Source organism: Haliotis rubra, unplaced genomic scaffold, assembly GCF_003918875.1.
Source record: "Haliotis rubra isolate DU_JTF1 unplaced genomic scaffold, ASM391887v1 Scf75, whole genome shotgun sequence".
Taxonomy (NCBI): domain Eukaryota; kingdom Metazoa; phylum Mollusca; class Gastropoda; order Lepetellida; family Haliotidae; genus Haliotis; species Haliotis rubra.
Window position 1 is genome coordinate 2,301,737 of NW_025767468.1, and position 21,346 is coordinate 2,323,082.

The 21,346-nt window shown below is 41.8% G+C and overlaps 1 protein-coding gene across 1 annotated transcript; it reads left to right on the top strand.

The window, feature by feature from the left end:
* The first annotated feature begins 18,528 nt into the window (after positions 1-18,528).
* Positions 18,529-19,455, top strand: LOC124260086 (protein ALP1-like). The gene has a single exon (XM_046694334.1). It carries the CDS (start codon positions 18,529-18,531, stop codon positions 19,453-19,455), a length of 927 nt encoding a protein of 308 aa, XP_046550290.1.
* Positions 19,456-21,346: the final 1,891 nt, after the last annotated feature.

Sequence of the window (21,346 nt, forward strand, 5' to 3'; positions counted from 1 at the left end):
ACACATGTCATCGGTTCCCAATTGCGCAGATCGATGTTCATGCTGTTGATCACTGGCTTGTCTGGTCCAGACTGTCTGTTTAATCTCATGATTGTGTATGACATACTAACGAAGACAGACATATGTGGGGTAGCCTAGTGGTTGAAGTGTTTGCTCGTCACACTGAAGGCCTGGGTTCGATTCCCCACATGGATACAATGTGTGAAGACTCCCATTTCTGGTGTCCCCCGCCATGATGTTGCTAGAATATTGCTAAAAGCGGCATAAAACCATACTCGCTCACTCACTATTCACACATGTATGATGGTTAATATTTTTCTGTCTAAAAGTCAGTTGTGCAGATCGATGCTCATGCTGTTGATCACTGGATTGTCTGGTCCAGACTAGATTATTTATAGACCGCTGCCATATAGCTGGAATATTGCTGAGTGCGGCGTAAAACTAAACTCACTCATTTCACCGCGACTGCTCTTACACCAAAACTTAAAGCTGTCATAGGACAATGCCTGCCTTTTCTCACTGAAGTTTATTCGAACTATAGTACTGTCTGAAATACAAAAAGAGTTTTTTCACATTTATGTCTACAATGTATGTAGTTGATGTGTGAAATATCTGTTGAACTAAGTTCGGCCTAACTACAGTCTCGGTGGTAAGAAACGTAAAAAAGGGACTTTACAGAGGAGAGATTAGTGCAGAAATGAGCGATGCGAATTTTTTCAAAGTCCAAAGCGACTTATTTGGAACAGACCATGGCTTTATGCAAATTAGTGTGCCATGATATTGTATTACAAAGGACACTTTTTAAATGTTCATTTTGAAATTAGACTTATTTTTCACGTCAGCTATCGTTTATAATGAAACTATCACTATAAAAAGCAGGTAGGAGGGGTCGTCTCAAAAGCAAAACCAGGACGAGTGTAGCAGACGATGGTTGGGGTCTGGCTGGGGGATAGAGATATCAGCTAAAGTCCGTTTGGCTGTCCATTTCTCCGCACTCCTCCCTCGTAACAAATAGTGAACTGTGGCAATATTTTAATGATAGATTGTTAAACAACTTTCTTATTTTTAGGACAACGATTCTGCCAAAACCTCAGTGAAACGCTGATCATAATTAAAACATCATACCAACTCTAAGTATTTCATGTTCATTAGTTATCGAGTTAGATTGCAATTCATCGGTCTGCTTTTGAGCCAAACGGACTATAATATATTATGATCCCTTGGGGGAAGTAAACTGTTGAGTACACAAAAATTTACAAATAATATCCAGTCTTGTCGATCTTCGGGTGGTCATGCCACCTATATATTTTGAGACATTTAATACGATGCTTTTCTATGGGTATCATACTCTTGTACATATCTCAACATAAACTATATGAAAGAAAGACACGTAAGATGTTCATCAATACATGAAAAAGCACAATATATATTTGAGATGACCCCTTGTGCCAGTAAACATGCTGTTCTGGATATCCTCTTACGTACACCACTGAATGCCCAGTTAGGCCGATGTGGGTTATTTCGACATATCCTGTTTGCAGTTGTGTAAATATTAGGGGTACAGAGTAACAGCCTAAAAACAGAGTTTTCCTATTTCCGACTTTACTTTAGTGCATTTGTCATAGTTCTGACATGGAGTGAACAAGAAGTCACTTACACTTGCAGCACGTTCTGAGTAGGAAAAAAATCAATTAGATTGTACTGGACGAGAGTTCACCGTGGAATGTGGCTTTCCCGGCCAGACACCATTTTGACCAGTGTTCGAAATTAACGTCGGTCCTTAGGTCCGAAACCCGACTGATAATCACTCGGACCTACAGCTTTTGTTTTCTGCAGGTCCTAAGGGTGGCCGACAGGTTTTTCATTCCCGATAACTAAGAATATTATTTTTCAGAAAGTGTCATACAGTACTTTCTAGTTTTTATCTGATCAGCAGCTGTTGTCTAAGTGAAACGACTGTCATTCTCGAGGAAGCAATTTAGTAAATGTCACATTTTTTGTTTGCTAGCTATTACTTGTATTCCAGATGAAATATAAGGCCTACACATCCTGAAAAGGACCCACAACTCTTTATGGGTCATTGGGGCCTGCAGGTTTTCAGGGTTAAGAGCAAACACTGATTTTGACCCCTCGACTTTTAATGAATTGCGGCAAGACCAGCATTACTATGAATTTTCAAGTGATTGGAAAATGATTTCTGATTGTAAGATGATTATCATAAATCTCACGGCTTTGTTTCTATTGTTTGGTCAAGTGATTTCGGCGATAACTTTCATTTTCCCCGTAGTTTGATTGGCCAGATCTGAAACAATACAACAGTGTTTTTTTGTCTCTGGATAGCTTCAATTGTGCGTAACTTTTCATTTCGTCATATGCTCGTCCCCGGGGCATATTACAGGTCTACTTGTTCAAAGAACCATGCGGTTGTGACGTTTGAGTATACAAGTACCCAGAATGTTTCTCTGGAGATGGTACGTGTCCGATGCAACCCGTGAAGATCCTGATCAGAATTGGTCTTGAGCAACCCATGCTTGCAAGAGGCGACTAACGGGATCGGGTGGTTGCTTATGCTGTTGATCAGTGGAATGTCTGACACCACAAATAGTCCAGTGCAACACTGTTGCAATGACAGGAACAATATTTTAGTCCTGAGTGGTATTCCCTGGCAACCAAATTTACATTTTTAAAGCACAGACATCTTGCATTCAGAATACTTCGAAATGTTCCCGGGGTCTTCCTCAGTTGCCTATTGTGTTTTCTTCAGATCATGAATAGACAGTCGTTACATCCTTCTTGGGCAGCACATCTAAAGAGGTGGTAGTTTCTTTTGGTAACTTTATTGCCGAGTTTTCCAAGACGTACGTTAACGGATCACCTTTTTCCCCCCCTTCCAGGACAAGCCGAATAGCGGGCCTCTTTGGAAGGATTGCAAACTGGCACATGAACATCAGAACTGCTTTAAACAAGAACGATAACTCTATCCCTTCATTCCAATGTTTCTTGATATCACCGAAGCACTCGTACATTGTATTGCTGACGTTTTGTTTTTTATTTAAAAGAATTCAGCCTCTTAGTTGTATCAAAAAGGAGTAAAAACATTCTATCGTAAATATTACCAGCTGGGTTTAATAACCACAAATGGGAATTGTTTTAGTGAATATGCAAAAAAATCAGCTTCATTAAAGCAGATATTCAAAAATTACTTTGAGAAATATTTTAAACTGAACATTGGTGTGATACCCGTGGTGGGATTTTAAATGAATTCGCTGCAAAAAATGTCCAAACAAAAAGTAAAATATTCCCAGAGATGTGAGATAAAAGTTGATTAGTTAATACATACTCGCAGCGAAATTATAATTGCATTTCCTAAACAATGTTGGAAGCGCACAAGATCGTCAGAAATACTCAATTGGACCCATGAGAGCCGTAATGTCAACAAACGAACGTGCGTGTATTTCAATCTCTTACCGTTCTTGTTAACAACTCCACATTAGACAACACAATCCTGTTGGCTAAGTTCTTTGTACTTTCACAACAACGATATATATTTCATGATTTATAATGCCATAAGCGATTTTTATCAAAGCACTGCAATCATTACGCTCGTTCTGATTGGGTTATAGTTTCGCACATAACAGCATCGATAGTAGCGGACGAGTGGTGATGAATGCTTTTTTCTAAATCTTTGAAGTATGAGATAGCATTGATGCTTTTAACAGTAAATATTAATCGGACCTTCTGTTTTCAGATTCCCTGCTGTTTGAGTGGATTTACCCTCAGCTATTACAATTAATTTCGTGCATTTGTCGAATTAAATCATAATGCAGTATAACGACGCCCCTACCCAACGTATCAATGTGAAAAAGAAGAAATTAAGTTTCCGAAGTAGATATGTCAATTACCCACGTGGTCAACGTATGGGTAGTTGCATACTAATCTCGTACGTCACACGAGTGTCGTAACGACTTGACTGGATAACCGATGACCTCTCAATTAGGTCACATTCTGACGTAACTATTTTTTCATTCATAACGAACACGTGAATTCATTCATTATATCTTAAATGCATTGTGGGAATGTAAACAATGTGTTTAATTGTGACTCGAACTGAGACATTATATCCGTCGAAAAACATAAACGCAATGTTTCCACCAGTGATGTTAGCCGAAAGAAGCAACTGCAAACCAAGAAACGGGGTGCCACGGAGTAGTTTACTGTAGGAGGCTGTACGAGGTGACGTCATTACAGTGTGACGTCATGCAAATGTTGTACTACAGTACAAAACTCTTCCGCAACCTCTTAATGAAACCGGTTTCGGTTTGAAACCAAAAAATACGCTATTTTGTCAATTTATTGCATGTAAGACGTGGGTAATAAATAAAATAGCACACGAGGTCTCATTAAATACGAAACTCGTGACCTTCCTATGGTTTCTGACCTCGCTTTCGCTCGGTCAGATACCATAAGAAAGACACTCGTTTCGTATAATTCGTATGTAATGACACCTCGTGTAGTATTCTCTATTTACCATACTGTGCAAAAGAAATAACGACTGACGAACACCATACACGACCTAGTAGTAGTTTCCCACATGGGTACAATGTGTGAACCTCATTTCGTATTTACATCATTTCCAGGTTTCTTTTTGTCCATGACCACGTATGATTCTGCGTTTTTCCTCGGGCCCAGTATATTGATCTTCTGTGTTCAAACACAATCCAATGTTTGTGAATTGCTGGGTGCCTATTCTCGAAAGTGTCCCAGCTAAGACGGATCCTAACTAGTTAGGATAAGACCCATCCCTATCCTAGCTAGGATAGCGAGCTCTTCAGTAGGTGACATAGAAAAAAACCTTCGTTAAGTTGGGGATTCACCGCATTAAAAACTACATTTATCTTGTAAACGGGATTGTAAAGACTAGAAATCAAAGTTGAAAAGCTTGAAATTTTGTTTGAGAAAATCCTGACTTGAACTCCCATTATCTCACAAAGTGAAAATTCACCTAGGAAATAAACAGGAGTTGATATTTCACGGCAACGTGACAACCTATAAAGAATGTCAATTGATAAGCTAGTATTATTGAAAAAACGACTTTGGCCGTTTGAGCATCGAATCACTGCATAACAAATTAAAACGTTCACTGGTCAGACCGAAGAGTCGGTTCCCCACAATGGATACAATGTGTGACGCTTATTTACGGAGTCCCTCCGTATCCTTGTAAGAAGGTTACCAAATAAATGCATTGTTCACTTTCCATACTATATTTCAGGGAGTCCAGGGAAACCAAGAACACAGTACAAGCTTTCAAGAAAGTCAAATATTGTCCCATACGGGACAGACGGGTAAGCCGAGTGTTTACATATTGCTAAAACTAAGTATGTCCACACTGTCGGGTGATGTAGAAGATTGCATAATTCTCCAATGGCACTCAGGCAAACACAATAATTATTGTAATACATGTGATCAAATCTATTTAACTTAATACCCTCACTGCCTTTGGCATCTATTTCTCGTGCCTGGTCACTTAAATTGTCCGAAGTCGTATCTATGAAATGATCATACTTTACAGATAATGAAAGCATTGTCAGGATGTGAATGAATGGGCTATATGATAGACTACATTGGGGTCTGCCGCGCTTGACAAGGAATTCGCCTCTGAAGTCGGCTGGGTACATAGAGAATACTACTCGGTCTCATTACATACGAAACGAGAGTCCTTCCTATGGTATCTGACCGACCGAAAGCGAGGTCAGATATCCTAGAAGGGTCACTAGTTTCGTATGTAATGAGACCGAGTGTGCTATTTTATTTATTACCCACGTCTTACATGCAATAAATTGACAAACTAGCGTATTTTTGTTATGTTTTTAAACCGGTTTCATAAAGAGGTTGCGGAAGAGTTTTGTACTGTAGTACAATATTTGCATGACGTCACCTACAGTAAACTACTCCGTAGCTCCTCGTTTCCAGACGGATATAAATGTCTCAGTTCGACTCACAATTAAACAGCGACACGGCAATGTTTACATTCCCACAATGCATGAAAAAATAGTTACGTAACTGAGGTCATCGCGATACCAGTATCCATGCGGTGGGGTTGGCTCGTCACGCCGAATCCCCACATGGGTACAATGTGTGAAGCCCATTTCTGGTGTCCCCCTGCCGTGATGTTGCTAAAAGCGGCGTAAAACCAAAACTCAGTCAGCCATACGTTGACCACGTGGGTAAACATGGCAACGTCACACAAGTTTCCAAATGATGCGCTACTTCCTCGAAACAGGGTGAGTTTTACACCATACTCGGCGGCGGTCTGGACCAGACAATCAACCCCGAAAAACTAATAAACACTCAGCCCAGAGGTTCTCCAAAAAAACCCAAACTATTGACAGTTCACCAGACATTTAATAACCTGTGCTGTACCGTTTCATGTTTCGAGGGGTTAGAGCCAGAACCACTTATAACCACACAGGCACATTTCGAGAAACAGCACTCAAATGTTTGGACAGTTATAAAAAAAAAAATACTAAATTCTTTTTTACTGTTTTGTGACTAGGTGACAGAGTATGTTGGTGCATTCATGTTACTATACAACCATAAATATAATCAGCCTAATTAAATAGGTATGACGAAAATAAACTTTAGCTTGTTCTGGCTTAAATGTAAAACACTCTGGGCTCTGTAAACATGAGAGCGAGAACCAGTTAAATTACAAACACAGTGTATGGCAGTTAAGAATATGTTGAGAATATGTCTGTCCCCGAGTCAAGAATCCGGTTATCTTTAAACAGGGGATTGTGGCATAGTTTGCGGATACGATTTCCTGTGTCGCAGTTTCCACTAACTCGGGGAGCATTATCTTTGCCCCAACAATTGTATCAATGCGGAAGCCAACTAAAAGCAATGACACCTGATCTCAAGATCACCCATATCATCACAGCCGCCAACCACTGTTTCCTCTAAGCCCTGTAACCATATCCCACGTTAAAGCTGCTTTAGGCAGTATCCCACACTCTCAGCTGGTGGCTGGAACCATTAACCAGCACTAACTGCCTTTCTGTTATTGAATGCATTTTACTTATAGCTAGCCTTAAATTGTGCTTGTGAGATTGTATCTTCACATGTTGTTATCACTGAAGACATCAGTAATTGCTTAAACCACCTTCAAGACTTTCTTTTTAGATATATTCATGACAACAGCGTCACAATACTTTCAACATAATTCCACAATGCATCATTACCGTGTACTTCTTTATTGAAGAATAAAACATATTACTATAAGACATTGTATTTCAGTATTTTTAACTATTTCAATATTATACTACATGTAAACAGAAATTCATAAACAGTATAGTTTCAAATTAAATAGAATAGAAGAAAAATCACGCAGAGTCACAAACATACACATAACACGCAACCACAGAAAAGCCCATTGCGTATTAAGTCAAATTAGGGATAATGTAACGCTCTGGTAATAATTTAAGCCGCTTGGTATATAGAGTATATTGCCGAGTGTATTTTGATATCAAATATATCACCACGAGTTGATAAAGTAACAAATGTCCGAGGCTTGACGATATGTTTACTTTGATCAACGAGTGTTGATATATTGATATCAGAAGACACGAGGGTGAGATATATTTATCTTCAAAATCACTCTTCATTAGCTTTCAATGAAAAATGGTCATCTCTGAACACAGTACTGCCATTGAACTCGCAGTGCAGCGATGTCATAGCAATGTGACGGCATCAAGTACATGACGTCATAGCATTGTCAGGGCATTGTGCAAAATTTACTCTCAAAACGATATGTCCTAGGAGATTTCGTCTGATCGCACACAAGCAATATCTCCTGTGGAACACCGTTTTGGATGATAAAAACTTAATAGAACTATGACACTAGACTATGACATAGATGAAGGATAAAGACCTTTGATACTAAAAATTTAGTCTGTTATAAGTGAATCAAGATTACATCACACGGATTAGATAGAACACTGAATAATTGCATTAGGTATTTGATGGCACAGATATGTGACATGTTAGATATAATAATGAGTAGTATTTCGTTTCGTTAATGATTTGATGACTTCTCAAAATTTAAATGCCATTTCTTGAATTGAGAATTAATATTGATATCCACCTCTTAACACTATTTCATACACTTTAAACTTGTTAAATGTCTTATAGGAAAAGGTTTGCATAACTATGTCGTTTGGTGGAAAAAGGTGATTTGTGTGAAATATTGTGTGCAAGTTATATGCGGGAGTTAAATTTGCAAAAAAGAGGAAATATATAGCAGAACACTTTACAGTAAATGAGGAGTCAGGAAATAATACAACATAACCTGTTCTTGGAAACATGACATACCATTTGAATGAAAGTGACTAAGAAATATATAAAACCAAACTATGACAGTATGATAATTACACTAACCTCACCCATGTCCACAATCATATTATAACTAACACCATGTAATAGCACAAAGCAACGACTGCTTTTTCAGTGTCGTAGCTTTAGTCTGTATCAGTGTCCGTATCCTGCTCCAAGGCGTCAGGAAGGGGGAGGCATTCTAGTTTGTCAGCATCTGTCAGGAGTTCTTTGTAATAATTGTGATACTCTCTGGGTATAATACCCGACCGACAGAGTGACATGAGATCTTTTTCTTGGCTGAGGAAATTGCTTGTTTTCCCGGAGTACTTTCGGGTCAGAGGTCCACAGATACTCTGAGGTCTTCCCCGGCGGCTGCCTGTAGACACTTTCAGTTCTCTGAATGGCTCATTGCTGTGCTCAGTCTTGAAGAAGATGTTTTCTGGGGTTGCCTTTAATGTAGCGCATCCAGCACATTGACAACCAGTTCACACGACCACCATCTGTATCAATTTTGGTGTTTTTCAGTCTACCATGGGCATATTTCTTAAAGTCCATCACATCAGGTGAACTGTATTGGGACGACAATGTAAGGGTCCTTTCTTCTGGCCATTCTTATAACAGTGTCCCACTGGCTTGGCACATAGATGCTAGTATTCTTTTTGGCAAATTCAATGGTAGAATGAATTGCATCGCACTCCATCTGTGTGTGGCCTGGCTCCAGAAATTTGTGGTCAATTGTACTGATGTGTTCAATAGTGGTCACAGCATGTAATAGGGAGGCTGCGACATACTGGTTTCTGTTCTGTCCTGAACAGGTATCTGAATACAGAACTACATGCTTGACGGTTGGTGGCAAAGCCTTCAGCTGAATTTGCAGACAAGATGCAACTTCACATGATCCCTCTTGGCATCCACTTCCGACCATACAAAGCATGTGCCTCCTTTTGTGACTAAATCGTACACTGTAAAATTGTAACAGTTCAATTTCCTCATGTAGAAAAGTTCACTGACAAGTGAGCATGGGGTATACAAAACAGCCTCCAGATCAAATGTTGCCACAAAAATTGATTTGTCCTTCAGAGCAAGGGCTTTGTCCTTTATCTTTCTTCACGGGCTCTCATTTTTCTCTGTTGGTGTTGTGTGTACTCCTGTTCAAGTTCTTGCTGAACTGACCCACTCTCCTTTTCTCTGTAGTACCTCTGGCACACAGAACATTGGTCCTTTTTGGTATATGAAGGAATAGTTATACTCCTCGGTGAACACCTTCCTGTAAAGTGATGATGACACTGCTTTGGTAGCCTCACTGGTGCACTTGTCTTTGTACAGTTCATACATTTTTTATATTTAATGTCGATCCCAAAACTTCCTGTTCGTATCTCGCCGGGTGTAGTGAGCATCAACTGTTGGGAATGATTCTATGTGCTCTCGAACCATTTTTAGTGTACCGGTGGCAGTCTTGTTATGTGGTTTGTGGTGTCCCCTTTTTTCAGTCCCAGCAAACATCCCCTGGTTCTTATTTTGTAGAGCATGATTGATATAGGATTCACCAACATCCAAAGTTTTTCTGAAAAATGTTTTACAGACATTGTGTCGTTCTCCATCAAGTTGAAAGGAGTACGTTCGGTGAACTTGGCGTTTTTTCTGTACCACATTTTCTTCTTCATCCAGGTAAGTGCGAGTTTTTTTTTCTGTTGTATTTGAACAAATGAAGTCTTTCTGTCTTGGGTATGAGGATAATTTCCAAAAGGTTTCAAAAATATTTTTACGGGTTTCTTCAGAGATGTTTTCAGAACATTTGTACCGACATTTGGAACAGTCGGCTGCTTGTACAGATCTAGCCCTCATAGTTTTCCCTTCCTGATTTACATATTCTTGTCCAGACAGTCTTAAATGTTTTCTTTTATTTTTTAATCCAGGTTTCAGGAGTTGCTCGACGTTTCCTGAATAATGTCTTCTTTGGAGGTGTGTTGAAAGCTGCTGACTTTCTTGGTGTTGGTGGTTTAGGGGATGTTAGAAGTGGGTGCTGGAATATCAGTATCGTTTGTGGGAGTACATCGTGATGTAACATCGTTCTCATAATTGAATGTAACAGGAATTGTACTGGAGTTGTAAGAAATGGCGAATGAAGTGCCCTGGGATGTTGCTGACGTCAGTGCAGTACTGTCGTGGCAAATGTGTGTTGATGACGTAGATGGCATTGCTGGAGTCATACAGGCATCATAGTGGTCGGGAAGTCCTGTAATCGATGTATATGCCAAGACAATTCGGGTTTTCTTCTCAATTCCTTGGGCTGTTGGCGTAATGTCTATGAGAGGGATTGATGCTTTGCTGCAAAATATTCGAACACATTGGCCAGACCAGTTTGCCAGTGACAGAGGGAGGAAATCTACAACTCTGTTGGAGAAGTAGCCAGCCTCACGCAGTTTTTCTACTTCTAGCAAATAATCCTGCCATTTTTCTAGATTTCTGTCCTCCTTGATAGGATGAATGAATACATTGACTTTTTTCCTTTCTTCTAAATGATCACAAAGTTGTTTTCTCAATTGAGTGGCCTTCATACTTCCTGATAGATGGAGCGCTGACGCAGTAAAGAAGCAGTCTCCATCGCGAGGCACCTGTTGTATAATGTATCCGTTAGACTGAGCAAGTTGTAACAATCTTCTTTCATGAATCTCACGCATTTGAGCAGAATAGTTTTGTACCTGTCGACTTTTGTTTGATGCAGCTGATAAAGATGCGGTCTTGGAAGTATCCAGGCTCGCTTTGTCAAGTGGTTTCTTTGTCTTTAAGTTTAACAAGTTTTGCTTTTGATCACAGGTTCATTTGAAGATTCTGAACTGGAGTAAAACTCTGAGTCCGATGAATCGAGTGCGGTTTCATCTGGATCATATTCTTCACCTGACGATGATGCTGGATCGTTGTCAGGGACCAGTCTTTTCCTACTCTTTAATGTTGACAATAGTTCATTATCTGAAGTGTCAAAGTCACTGTCACTATCCCTCAGAGATGATGTTCCTCCGCGTCCATAACACTGTACTAATGAGTCTGTAGGCGCATCACTCTGTGCTGGTATGTCTATAGGTGCATCAGTCTGTACTGGTATGTCAATAGGCGCATCACTCTGTTCTGGTATGTCTATCGGCGCATCACCCTGTACCTGTATGTCTATTGGCGCATCACTCTGTTCTGGTATGTCTATAGGCGCATCAGACTGCACTTGTATGTCTAGAGGTACATCACTCTGTTCTGGTATATCTAGAGGTGCATCACCCTGTACCTGTATGTCTATAGGCGCATCAGACTGTACCTGTATGTCTATAGGCGCATCACTCTGTTCTGGTATGTCAAAAGGCACATCAGACTGTACTTGTATGTCTATAGGCGCATCACTCTGTTCTGGTATGTCTATAGGCGCATCACACTGCACTTGTATGTCTATAGGCGCATCACTCTGTTCTAGTACGTCAAAGGCACATCAGACTGTACTTGTATGTCTATAGGTGCATCACTCTGTTCTGGTATATCTAGGGTGTATCACCCTGTACCTGTATGTCTTTTGGTGCATCACTCTGTTCTGGTATGTCAAAAGGCGCATCAGACTGCACTTGTATGTCTATAGGCGCATTACTCTGTTCTGGTATGTCTATTGGCGCATCACACTGCACTTGAATGTCTATATGTGCATCCCTCTGTACTATTGTGTCTGTTGTATCATCACTCTGTACAAAGTATGTCTGCAGGCGCATCACTCTGTACTGGTATTGCACACTGTTGAAGTAAATATCTGGGTGTAGTATCCATCTTTCTTTGTAAATCAAGAGGCACATCACGCTGTATTGATACAAATTGGGTTTGATTATCCTCAGTGGTATCACCCGGTGCTGGTATATCCACTGACTCATCCTCTTCATCATTTGCGTCATACTGTATTGGCATATCCGATAGTTTATCAGGTTGTGCTGGGGTATCCATCCACACCCCACATGGGTTTGGTTCATGTTGAATATAATCAGAATTGACTGACATATTAGTGGCAAGTGACCAACTTGTGGCTGTGGCAAAGTCAGATTGTAATAATTCATCTTCATCTGCGTCGGACCATAATTCAGACATCTTGCACAGACCTAAAACCAGAGTACTAAACTAAGGGACTGGCTAATATCACACACTGAATTTGATAACAATAACACTGAATAATCAAAGCAATTAAGTTTCAATTTTAATTAGTGCTGCCAAACAACTTTATACAGTCAGCAAATCTCTAAGTGAAATACAAGTATATTACCACACTTATATGTGTTATATTTAACAAGTACTTATTTACTATTTACAGATAAGACTTACCTGTAATGTCTTAGTGGGATTTCCGTACTGTAAATGTTCTAATATAAACACACACTTTAGAAAATAGCTCCTCTCCCAAGGTTCAAAATATACTAACCTTGGCTAGTGTGAAACAAACCCTGTAAACAGCTGGGAGAGGCACGCTTATATATGGCCACAACAGAATAACAGTAATTAAGACCATCTGACCCCGGAGAGAGGTCCTTATCAGCTGTAAGTCTAAAGAGCCAGAAAATTCCTTCAGCATATCAGTTGTTTTAACCGGTAAAGGAAATTCTTGATGGACACCACACACAGTCTGCCAGAGGCGACTGCTGCCAGTTAAGGGTTTATGGCATGAGAATGTCAAGCGTGGCTACAGCAGTTGAGCAGGACTGAACGGTGTATATTAACATAGCATAACCTGGTCTATACCAAAAGGAGAGATAATTGATAAGTTGTTTGAACTCTAATGCATAAACACCTAATTAAGCCCCTGATTGCTATGGGCTTTTTTGCATGAGTAACATATCAGTATGTGAATGCATTAATACTCTTAACTTAATTTGACAGAATTATTTACTTAAGGTGTTCTGGCACTAACCCCTCGGTTTATGAGTTCGATTGCAATTCATCAGTCCGCTTTGAGCCAAACGGACTTTCGTCGCCTCTTAAGACAAGCATGGGTTAGAATGAACCTTCATTGTCACGGGTGCTCGAAGCAGAGGGCTCCTCTGCATCATTAAAGATATTTTAACATATATGCAATGGTAACTCACCACTCTTTTCCTTGTCGGTCAGAAGTAAATTTCCAGCGCCCTCTTGTTTCCCCTTTTGTTCCTAACACCTCCATCTGGTTTTAAGCGTAATTGTCGCAGTAAGGCCACATTAAAAGGCAACGAGCGGTATTTATTCTTCACTGATTTAATAGGTTTAAAAGAAAGCTCAGTGGCGAACAATTGGCCTGTAAACGACCCACAGCACCGAGATCTACAAAACGAAGACTTTTATACTCCCCACTGTCATCCGAAACTGAACTAGCTTCGTATTCCCTCTGTACATCATTAAATAGTGATGATATATATATACACACGACTATGCATCATGTAAGTCAAGATTCTTTTAACTGATTACTCTTTGCTATGGATGACATTATATTTAACACCCTTACAAAGAAATTTCATTACTTGTATATGTGGGAGTAACGCATTACAAATTAATGTTTTCAATTTGAGACGCCGACTGTGTCTTGGCCACCTCTTTAACAGTGATAACTTCGGCAGTGCCATAAGATTTATGAAGTGAGAGAGTTTAAGTTTTACGCCACTTTCGGCAATATTCCATATATTACTGCTGTGATTATTCATATGGGCTTCACATACCATCAAAACGTCATTCTCAAAACAATAACATTCCAATTAAGTACAAATGCTAACTTATCTCTTCAAGTGTTAGAGAATGTAATGTTGAAAAATAAAACCGTTAAAGTTATTGTGCATGGGTTAGGACAGTAATGTCATACCTTTTCAAGATTGTGGGAACTCCCAATGGCATCCACATTTTTAACACTCCTGTTCCTTGCATCTAGGACGAAATCAGCACTTTCTCGTGTCCTGAAGCACTGATAACTTAGGTCTTGAACATCCTGATTTGCAGAATTTCTGAGAATCGTCTTTAAGATGATATCTTGGTATGTGCAATTTAGTCCATAGAATATAGTAGATGCCAACATGAATCTGGTATTGTTCCGTCTTACCGAGGAGCGGAATGTGAATAGCGGGGAAATTGAAGGTGCGGAGGATATCCCATGTGAAGAGGTGCTTGGGGTTCTTGACTTCTGATCACTTCAGGTGTTGCGAACAGGGTCGGTGGTGGTTGCTCAAGCAGGAACGCCATATGGATCAATAGTGCCAAACATGATGATTAGGAACATCCATGGGTGTTCTGAAGCCGCACAGAAGGGCGATGTGCTTGATAAATGGGATCCAAAGAAGTTTGAACATTGCTTTGGTTAAATTGAGATCAATATGTTCGGGCCAGGAAATAGTGTTTTTAACATGGGATGTTGGTGTGTGAATTTCAGACTGTCGTTCTGGGCAAAGAAACCAGATACTGAAGATTTGAGAAGAGAATGCACAGCGAACCAAGCCTATCCATGGACGAAGGGTACCCAGTGATGTACTTTTCTGAATGGCGGCGAGGATTGCACATTATAGGATCGCCAAGCCAAGAGGTGGTGTTTGAGGATGATGTGTGAGTTTAGTTTTAGGCCGCATTTAGCAATAATATGGCGGCGGGACACTAGAAATGGGCTTCACACATGGTACCCATGTGGGGGTGGGGGAATCGAACCCGAGTCTTCGGCGTAACGAGCAAACGCTTTAACCACTACGCTACCCCCCGATTATGGATCAGAAGATGTCTTGATTGAGGAAGCATAAACTGAGTGATCTGCCTCAACGTACCAAGAAAAGCGTGATTCCACAAATTCGGCGAATAAACGATCATTTCTGATTCTACGTGATTTCTGACCAGAGATTCGTATGGCGGCAACGATAAGTAGGAGACAGTTCTGGTTGGTATATCTGAAACAGGATTGGAAATGTACATAACATTGGTTACAACACTCTGCTTGGTCTTATAATTTAGTGATGCGCCAATTCCTTTGTATGACTTGACTGTTACCGCATACCACTACTACGTCTGTAGAGTTTGGGCATTGATTAGGGGTCAGAGTTCCAACTTCTAGCCATTTTTGTATGGTGCCAGATGACCTAGCACTAATCAAGTTGGTTGTCTTACTCCCACTGGAGAAGTAACAGAGATTGAGTAGGAAAGCCACGCGTCAACACTAGATTTTAACAATGCTGCACAGGTTTTTCTACACTGCGTACAAAGAAAAGTTTGTTTGGGAGCGATGATGCACGTCAGTACCTAGCAGCGCAGAAAACGGTGAAGGAGTTTTCCTGACAAGTTGGGCCATACCTTGGAATGAGTGAGTTTAGTTTTACGCCGCACTCAGCAATATTCCAGCTATATGGCGGCGGTCTATAAATAAATCGAGTCTGCACCAGACAATCCAGTGATCAACAGCACGAGCAACCGATGACACGAGTCAACCAAGTCGGCGAGCCTGACCACTCAATCCCGTTAGTCGCCTCCTAGAAAAGCATGGGTTACTGAAGATCAATATTCTAACCCGGACCCTCATGGGTCCACACTACCTTGGAGGCAACATCAGTCATGTCTCAGTATGTCTGTAGAGGCCACAAAGGCTGTCTCCTTGTTCACCTAAATCATGGAACAGTGAGCAACCTAGTGCAGTAACGAGTGTTTCTCACTGTATATGTTGTCTGCAACACACTGCTTGACAGTTTGTAAGGCATCCGAATGGCGGTGATTAGTGGGGACGTTCTACTTCCTTTCTGTATAATTTACACAAGAAGTTCAAGAAAATGTTGATTTTGCTTTCAAGAATCCATTTTCTAAGAGCATATCAAAGACCACTTTGAGGAATTTACTTGATTTTACCTGGTAGGAATCTGTCATGACCAAGGAAATCCTCGTGCTTTGAACAACTACATTTCTTCGGTGAAGGCATTTTGTTACCTGCAATATCAAAAGACACTATATGAAATCTACCATTCTAAAATGAATGCAGAATGCACACAAATTCAATATTTAAGTATATAATTAAGTATACTTTGTTTAGGTATTAAGTTTTCATTGTTAAAACCAAAATCAAGTCTAAGATAATGGAATTCATTTTTTTTCATTTTCACATTATACACGATTCATATTTAATAATGAACTGTAGTCTGCCAACGTAAATTTGGTTACTGGTCAACACCCAACACCCAAAAAAAATCCAAACCTTTTCCCCAAAACGAAATACCCTTATAAGAAAGCTAATGCCAATCTTACAACTAAATTTAAATACAGATTACCGAGTAATTCCTTATTGCTCTCTAGGTTTTGGAGCTGCAGCCCAAACTGTAGTATGTCCTTAGTTTCCTCTTTCGCCACTGTTGTGTTAAAGCGCTGTCAACCTACATACATTGGATTAACTTTTTATCATAAAACTTTTTGCTGAGGAATATTAATAAAAACCAATATTCATTACTGGTAAAATATACATACCTAGAACGTGGCTAGTTTCTCTGCTACCATGGAGCACAGGCCCTCGTGTCTTTGCGAGGATTAAAGATGTTACAAAGAAACATAACATTTGTTTAATCTTTTATCTGTGCCATGGAGGGGAGTTATGAAGGTAGTCCTTCTATGGGGTCGTCATCTGGCAGAACAAAGAGCGGGACGGGACGAGCTGTTTCTTCTTTGCTGAAACTGTCAGCTGTACTGGATCTAATCACAATAGTATCAGATACTAAGGTCACAAAATTAATTCAGATTAAGATCCATTGATATACTAGTAATAATAAATATACAACTAGTAACATTGACGCAAGGGAGCTAAGTTGTGATGAAGACTGTTCGATGTTGGTAACATGTTCAATGGAATACTATAATACGCTTAATACTGAGTATGCAATTGAAGTTTCCTTGATTATGATATACATATAACACGTCGGTTACTGCCTTCCAGGATAAAATCGCCGCCTTCGCCTTCACACTCGTAAGTCCACTTAACGAAAGTACCTCTGAGTGGTGGATAATGTCTAGGACTTCTTGGGGAGCTCTCAGGAGCATTCGGCAATCTCTAAACATAACCTCCATGTAGTGAGCGAGTTGGGTTTTACGCCGCTTTTAGCAATATTCCAGCAATATCACGGCGGGGAACACCAGAAATGGGCTTCACACATTGTGCCCATGTGGGGAATCGAACGCAGGTCGTCGGCGTGACGAGCGAACGCCTTAACCACTAGGCTACCCCACCGCCCATAAGCTCCATGTAAGTTGTGGCGTTGGTACCGTAGTCGAAGGTGGACACCGTGTCCTTGGCAGCAAAGCAAAAGAAGATGGGAATAAGTCACTCAAGCAGAACACTCAAGATAAACCGGTAGTTTGGACACCTTCATCCGAAAATCCAGGCACCAACATCGGCGGGCGTACGTTCAGCCGTAGGTCTACCGGTCAAGAACTGAAATAGTATTTCCCGGAGGCAGGAATGCAGCAAGATGAGATATTTGCCATGAGTGGTGATTACTGCAGGACTCCGCGTATGCCAATGGATGAGGGGTCCGGAATCTGCATAATGCCCCTATTCCACACAGACCACGAATCCCACGAATCGCCACGAATTGATAAATTTGAGGATTCGTGAGAATTCGTGCTGATTCGTGGAATTGTACAACTTTTCTGCGTCCATTCGTGAAACTCTACGATTCATTTACAATACAGGTACGATACAGGTACGAATATTCGTGGGATTCGGCTGGAATCGCACGCATATGGTCAAGAATTCACTACGATTTACAAGAATATATTACGAATACTGCCCGAATATTAGGAATCAGTTACGAATCAGTTAAGAATAGGCCGAATGCACGTACGAATCGGGTACGAATAAATGAATTCGTGACTACTCTTGACAATTCGTGGGAGATAGGTATAAAAGGGTCGTCACCCTTGTTTGGGTATCAGTTCCAAAATGGATGTTCACCGTAGAGCAGCTGTCGTATTGGCCCTGGAACTGGAGTATCAACACCAGCAGCTGATCACTATAAGAAGACTGTTTCGAAGGAGGAGAAGAAGAGCACCCAGGTGGTGGGTTAGACCGTGGCTGACACCAGATAGAAGACTAGAATATGGTCACTACAACAGACTGATGCAAGAGCTGAGGATGGAAGATGAGAATGCATTTGCCACTATGTGAGAATGCCACCCCACATGTTTGATGAGCTCCTCAACAGGATTAGCCCAGTCATCCAGAGGAGGGACACCCATATGAGACCAGCCCTAGATGCCGGAATGAAGCTAGCCATGACTCTCAGACACCTGGCTACAGGAGACCAGTATCACACCATCCAGTATGACTTCCGGTGTGGCTACAGCACAGTGGTATGGATTGTGCAGGAAGTCTGTCAGGCCATCATACAGGAGCTGAAGGATGAAGTCATGCCACTGCCAAAGACCCAGGAGGACTTGAAAGACATTGCCCAGCAGTTCCAATATCGGTGGAATGTTCCTCATGCCCTGGGGGCCTTGGATGGCAAGCACATAGCCATCAGGAAACCACACAACTACAAAGGTTTTTTCTCTGTGGTGCTGTTGGCCCTGGTGGATGCGGACTATAAATTCATCTGGATAGACACTGGTGGAGAAGGTCATCAATCCGACGCACAGCTGTTTGGTGCTTCAGAACTGAAAGAGTGCATTGATGACAACACCATAAACTTCCCGGACAGCGATCCCCTGCCCAATGATGACAGAGACACACCCTACTACATCCTGGGGGATGATGCTTTTCCTCTGAGGACTTTTCTCATGAAACCCTATGGCAGGAGGGGTCTGGACAATGACATGCTGGTGGCCAACTACAGATTATCCAGGGGCAGACGTGTGGTGGAGAATGGTTTCGGAATACTGGCCAACAGATGGAGATGCTTCCTGGGCACCCTGGAACAAGGACCTGGTGTGGTGCGGCTACTGGTGGAGACAGGAGTCATCCTCCACAACCTACTGGGGATCAGATTCCCTGCTATCGGCAATGCAGATGTGGACCGGGAGGATGAGGACCACAACAACATCCCTGGTGCCTGGAGGGCAGACCAACAGGTGGAGGAGATACCCCAGTTCCAGTAACCCAACAGAGACAATCGTAAGGGCAAAGTGATGAGAAACTATCTTAAGGCCTACTTTAACAGTGAAGCAGGTTCAGTTCCATGGCAAGACAGACAGGCAGGAGTGAATGTTAACTGAATGATAAATGTTGATATTTCATGCTAAAATTATGTTAATAGTGCTCATTAGCGCTAATAAAATGTTTATGAAAACAAGAGACCCAAGAGGGCTTGTATTGCTCTACTGACTACTTGCACAACAGCTCCCTCCTTCACTATCTTAGAATTTCTGCTTTATGTCATGAATGTTTTGTTTTTGCAATCTTCACATTGCCCCAATCCATCTCTCAATATCTCTGCTCGGACCATGCAAACAAAAACAAACTTTATTCTTTTTTATATCTTTTTTCAAGTTTTATTGGTATTATATGAAACTGAAAGATAGAAATGCTTATCTAAGTACATTCATATCATAATCATATCATATCAAACAAAAACAAACTCTTTGAGAGGAATTTTTAGACATCACACTAAGAGCACCCAGCTAAAAGCACACAGTCTAAGATGTACACAGCTAAACACACAGTCTATGGAGTGGAGAGTGTGGACCTGTCAAGCTGAGCGGTTGCCGTCGAGATCTGTGACCCGAGTGGCAACTGCTGTGGGGCTGATGTCCATCAGTATCTCAGACAGGTTGAATGATGCTTCCTGCTGATGCTCCGAGGCACTGGAGGACGACCGGGGCTGCTGGCTCTGGGCAGGAGGCACCAGGTTGGTGTAGGTAGCTGTCTGTGATGACCTTTGACGGGGCAGTTCCTGTTGGCTTGGAGACTGGCTGTATCCTGGGAACTGCCTGTCGACCCAGGCTGGCTCCTGTGAGTGCCACACCGACCCAGCTGGGGCCACCGGTCTGGACTGCCACTGCGAGGGGTCTCGCTGCCACTGCTGGTACAGTTGAGGAGGTGCTGGTGCTGACCTTCCTGCTTCCAGATCTGCCTGCTTCTCAGCGTTGAACAGAAGGTCAAACATGGCCTTCTGTACGTCACGGTAGATTGACTGGGGTAGGTTCTGGAAAGCATGCCCGAGGTACTCCGCGAACTTTAACCTCTCTGGATGGGGGACCTCAGGCACAGAAGGCGCTTGCAGGATCTGTAACAGCTTCTCCTGACGGTCCTTGCAGGTGTGCAGCTCCTGGTCTAAGGTTTCGGCCCCCATTATTTTGCCTCTGGATCCGCTGGTGCTGGACACGGTCACACTCGTTCTCCCGGAAGTGGTGGTGGTGGACGGTGTGGTGGTCACTGGATACTGTGGCTCCTGGAACTCATCACACTGGCTGGTGGTGGCGCCACTCCGGAAGCTCTGGACTATGCGTTGGGTGACATGTCTGATGTGGGGCATCAGGAACTTGAATCTGGTCCATATCCACTGTTGGCGGTCTGTCATCTCAACAGATGCCTGACCACTCTTCTTCCTCCTGAGTTTCCCTATCTGGGTACGGATGCTCTCAAAAAATGTAGTCAGTGCCTTCATCTCCTTCCCCATCTCCTGGGCCAGATCTTCCCACGCCTTATTCTTTTTAGAGACACAGAGGTGGTCTAACCGCCTGTTGTTGCAGATGAAGTCATTCCTCTCAAGGAAGAGGGCCACATCCTCTTGTTCGTCCTCTGTGAGGTTGGACAAGAACCTGGCTTTCTTACTCTTATACTGGGAAGAAGCTGCTAGTCCATCATCACCAACATCACCAACATCACCAGCCACTGACTGAGCTGCTGAATCTGCCACATTGTTTTCCACTTCTGGAGCTGGTTCATCTTCCAGTGGAGGGGTAGCTACGCTTGTGGGGGTTCTTATGGGGGTTCGGGGTGATGTGCTGCCTTCTTCTCCCTCTTCCCTGGTTCTCTTGCTTCTCTTCC

What these genes read in the sequence shown, in the direction of transcription:
- LOC124260086 (XM_046694334.1), top strand. Translation starts at nt 18,529, where the DNA reads ATGCCACCCCACATGTTTGATGAGCTCCTCAACAGGATTAGCCCAGTC.